The following is a 5,000-nucleotide window of genomic DNA, read 5'->3' on the forward strand; positions in this document are numbered from 1 at the left end:
ATGGCACACACACACATACAACACAACTTCTTTGAGTCTCACAAAGTCTGTTGTTTATTGTAACCCATTTAGTATACTATGGTACCTTGTTTAAAGCTCTGACATCTATCCGTAATCCCACCCCATCCCTTATAGGAGCGTTTAGGAGCTCCCCCATAGGAAGAGATGATGTTTTGAACTGTGGTTGTTGCTCTGTTACATAGCAACAGGTATATTTTGGCGTATGGCCTGTACAAAGTAGCACTGAACATGAAAATATGAGTGTTAATGTATCAATAAGACAAAGAACAGAGGGTGGAAAGATAGGTGGCTAAATTGATGGAGTTGGAGAGTAATAAAATATCCTTTGACAGTTCCTAAAGTGAGAGCCTTTCATCATTTGTCACTTAGAGATTTCAGCTAAATGCCTGGCATAGCTGGCCAGGGTCCTGAGTAGTTAGCTGGAGCCTTTTTCATGGCCCTCGTGTTAGGACGGTGTTACTGGGTGTGTGCCTGCGGTCGGAGTGGCGTGAGTGCCTCTCAGCCCTGTGTGTGTGTGTGTGTGTGTGTCCTCTCAGGCCTATGTGTGTGTGTGTGTGTGTGTGTGTGTGTGTGTGTGTGTGTGTGTGTGTGTGTGTCCTCTCAGGCCTGTGTGTGTGTGTGTGTGTGTGTGTGTGTGTGTGTGTGTGTGTGTGTGTCCTCTCAGGCCTGTGTGTGTGTGTGTGTGTGTGTGTCCTCTCAGGCCTGTGTGCCATGAACAAGCTTCTGTGTGACAGGTGTGCATAGCGAGGCGTGCGAGGCGTGACAGGCGTGTGAGGCGTGACTGTGCCGCTCAGTGGAAATAATGCGTTGCCACAGGAGGTTTATTTTAGTTCCTTCACTTGGGACACAGCTGCTGCTCAGGGGAAAGTTATTGTCAATCTGAAGTTGGTGTGTGTACACGCAGGGCCGTGGACATATGTGTGTGTCTGTGCATTTCTGTATGACGTATGTTAGCATAAGGTTAACATTCAAACCATTTTGTTTTGCAGGTGGTAAATGTACTGAATGATTTATATACATACTTTGACACCATCATTGACAACCATGATGTTTACAAGGTAAAGAAAACACAGTCTCAGATATTTAACAAGGAGTGATCATTGTGAACAAAATACTATGCTGGAACTGAAACCAGTGATATCTGCAGGGCAGCTGCACAATTTAAAACATGCTTCGTAGCATACCAAAAATGTACTGACTATGGTTCCGATTACAGTTTACAGGTAATTGAGTAGGCTCCATTTAGATGGCACACGTTTCATTCATGCTCGTCTCTGTTTCATCCACAGGTTGAGACCATCGGTGACGCCTACATGGTGGTTTCTGGTCTTCCTATTAGGAACGGAGATGATCATGCTAAAGAAATAGCCAGAATGTCGTTAGCCATCGTGCAGGGCATGACACAGTACCAGAGCGCTCATGTGGCTGGGCAGCAGCTGAAGGTTCGCGTTGGACTACACTCAGGTATTGCTTATGTACCTTCTACCTTTAAGAAGCTCTTGAAGACCCAACTCTTCAGAGACTCTGCAGTGACAGTCCCGCACTTCTTTTTCTTTATATGTCATTTTATATTTCTTGAAAAAAAAAAAAAAATGTTACACCAGGTTTTATTGCTCTTAGTTTGACTGTTCTCTCCCTTGTACGTCGCTTTGGACAAAAGTGTCTGCTAAATGACTGAATGTAAATGTAAATGTATGTCACACTGTTGTAAGACCGGTGTTTTCAGTCCTAGTTTTATGTTCTAATCGACGAGGACTCATTGTGCTTCAGGTCCATGTGTAGCAGGTGTAGTTGGGCTGAAGATGCCACGATATTGCTTGTTTGGAGACACAGTCAACACTGCCTCAAGGATGGAGTCTCACGGTCTGCGTAAGTTGATTGACAGCTTCTGTATGCCATTTTTCATCTGATACTCAGCAGAAAATAATACCATGGTAGAAAGATACAGTGTCAGTCAATCAGACCTTATTTAGCATACTATATGCATTCTGTGCGAAGACAGGCATTCATTTATTACAAAACCATGGAACACTGTAATGTCTTTTGTCCACAGAAAACACCAACTTGTTAGCATTGTGTCCATGAAATATTGAGAGCACATTCGTTCTTGCACAGAAAATAAAACGGATGATTCATCTCGTACACTGAATTTACTGTTGTGCTTTTCATTCTGTGGACAATTGGGGGAATACACTTCTCACTTTGTGGACAAAATGAGCTCATTTTTTGAGGCAAAAGTAATTCTGTCCAGGCAATAGTTATCCTAGGCCAGCCGAAGTTCATTATGTCCTAATAGTTATCCTAGGCCATCCGATGTTCATTATATTCACATAACACTTCTGCTACACTTCGGAGGGTATGATGTGCATCATCAAAGGTCTTTGATCTGATTCATTCCCCCAGTCAGCAAGTTACAGAAAGAAATCGTAGACATCCATGTATTGGTAAAGTACAAACGGTATTATGTCCATAGACTACATCACTGAGAGTATGATGTGCACAAAGGGGTTTTGGTTCATGCATTCTGTGAGGCAGAAGGTTCCAGAATGCCTTCTGTCCACAAAGGGAAAGGCTGATTAAACCTTCATAGGCTTTAGGACTGACAGAAGTTCAATCAGCACTTGCTTTCGTGGCTTTGTGATAAATGAATGACTTGTCGTTGCAAAATAAAGTCTGTTACACTTGGCGCCCCATATCAATCCACCTTCTGTTATTTACTCTAGCTTTGAAGATTCATATCAGCAGCTCCACCAAAGCTCTCCTGGACACGTTCAGGTCCTTCCGCTGTCAGCTCAGAGGAGACATCCACATGAAGGTACCAGTGCCTCGGCTGCCTTTTTTTAAATTTTATTTTTTATTTATATTTTATTAGTGTTCAGAATCTCTCATACACATATTTCAATTTTTCAGATTCTATGTATAGAAATAAAAGAAAAACAAACAAACACATATGTAAGTAAAGAAACAAAAACAATATCAACAACACAAAAACTACAAATAAAACAGGGAGAAATCATTTTCCATAGAGTAAAGAAATACAGTCAGGCCCTCGGCTGCCTTTTCATACATTCTTGTTGTTCACTTACTTTATGTGTGCATTATTACACTGTGAAGATCACAACTGTGAAGTTAGACCCACTTTTCTTAAGTGGCCTGTGTAACACACAGTTAGGCCTTATAGTTCATTGATAGGTAACATGTACCTGATATGTTTGTAAATAATGTTACAAGTGTGCTCTGTGTTTGTGACTTTAGGTCAGGATTAGGATTAGTTGTAGAGTTGTGCACTTGTGAGTAATTGTATGTACTAACATGAGAGTAACTTACTTATATATATATATATTATTAAGTAGAGAGTCATACGAAAAATAATTTTAAGTGGGATCAGGAGATTTTTATTTGCATTTTTTAGATAGTCTTTTCCTTCTCTGACATGTGTTAAAATAATGATGGCACATAGCACATTTAATTCAACATTAAATAAAGCATTTTGCATTCAACAAGTATTTATAGTGAGTGAACCACAGCTGGAGTAGACAGTCTCTTACTGACAGTTTCTTTCTGCAAGCAATTCCTGAGTTTGTCCACTGCACTCATGTCTCCATTCGTTTCCATTATAGGGGAAAGGGCTCGTGAGGACATTCTGGCTTTTGGGAGAGGACCAGTAAAAATGTTTTCCCAGTGTAATTTCATTTTCTATCATTCGAAAAGCAGCGCTCCATTTTTTCCCAGGAACCCTAATGTCTTCTAAAGCAACTTCATTAGTTATCTCCATTTGGGTTAGTGCACAATGCTTTGGTCCAGTGAATGTTTTGCCAGATTGAAGTGATTCAAACATCATGTTCTGAAAATTACTCAATTTCTCTCTACTCTCTAACAGTGTAAGATGTCTGTGCACCTGACTGCATAATAATCTAATTATGGTTCACCTTGAAGAGGTCCATTGGAGACAGGAGGGAGCCAGACAACAACTCTGTCAGTCATTCATGTAATTTATAAACCAAAGCAGTACGTCTCTGTAAGTTCAAAGTAAAAAAAATGGACATTATAATCAACAGAGAATAGACAGCTCTCATTTTTCATTATCAGTATTATTATAATCCTAACAGAACTCCTGTTGACTACAGGCTCTCCTTCTTCTGTGCATCAAAGATAGATGTACCATAGATTGCCCCTTCAGCCATCATCACAAACTAATTTTGGAAGAGTGTTGGAACATGTTGACTACTTTCTTAAAAGCTAGCACACAGTAATGTCTGCACAGCCAGCCGCTGGGGCAGTTCCTCAAAGCTTTGATGTCTGTGTGCTCTTAATTAGAGCTGCTTAAGAGGGCCCGATAAGATCTTCAGATTGCCATTGTTGAAATGTACTCCTGTTTGCATGTGTGCCCTTATTCTAATTCCTACTTCATTCGCATCCAACATAACAGTTGCTTGGCTATCAGTGTTCTTAATCAAGCAGAGTAGCTAATTGTTTGTTTTTAAGGGAACACAGTATGAGTAACAGCCCATTAGTGTAAGAGCGCTAGCACACAACAAGTGGTTAGTTATATGGGGAAGATGCTTACGTTCGCCTCAGAGATTCAATGCTGCGCCAGTCTGCTGGCATATTATTGTTAACTGTATTGGCGCATGCGCCGTGTGTCATCTTTCTCTCTCTGTATTATTCCTGCATGTCTCCGGTGCGGTCGCCCGGTTTGATCTGTGTTCAGTAAAGTACCAATCATACACTTACTCTCGGTTGTGAGTTATTCCTAACTACTGGCGCTGAATATTATCCTACATTGTTTTGTTTTTGCATTGCACAATAATTAGTGCAACATTGAATGGTGTTCATACTGAAGCCCAGATGTTGCTTAATATCAACCGCTAAATGCAGGCCTTCTACTTTCAGAGTGTCACCCTTGTTAAATTGAATATAATTCCTATATTAGATTAAATATAATTCACTGTTTGATTCCTACAGTTGTTGTACAAATG

At 40.5% G+C, this 5,000-nt stretch overlaps 1 protein-coding gene across 1 annotated transcript in view; it reads left to right on the forward strand.

Moving 5' to 3' along the window:
- LOC308381395 (atrial natriuretic peptide receptor 1) overlaps positions 1–3,689 on the forward strand; it is a gene marked incomplete at its 3' end in the record, with an annotated part of 22,787 nt that extends 19,098 nt beyond the window's left edge. The window contains exons 22-26 of the mRNA XM_080858956.1: positions 1,011–1,079; positions 1,311–1,485; positions 1,792–1,890; positions 2,745–2,836; positions 3,642–3,689. Of these exons, the coding sequence (XP_080715082.1) occupies positions 1,011–1,079; positions 1,311–1,485; positions 1,792–1,890; positions 2,745–2,836; positions 3,642–3,689 (483 nt within the window). The remainder of the gene's footprint in view (positions 1–1,010; positions 1,080–1,310; positions 1,486–1,791; positions 1,891–2,744; positions 2,837–3,641) is intronic.
- Positions 3,690–5,000: the final 1,311 nt, after the last annotated feature.

The sequence above is a fragment of the Sprattus sprattus genome (assembly GCF_963457725.1).
Source record: "Sprattus sprattus genome assembly, chromosome: 20".
In the NCBI taxonomy this organism is placed as follows: Eukaryota; Metazoa; Chordata; class Actinopteri; order Clupeiformes; family Clupeidae; genus Sprattus; species Sprattus sprattus.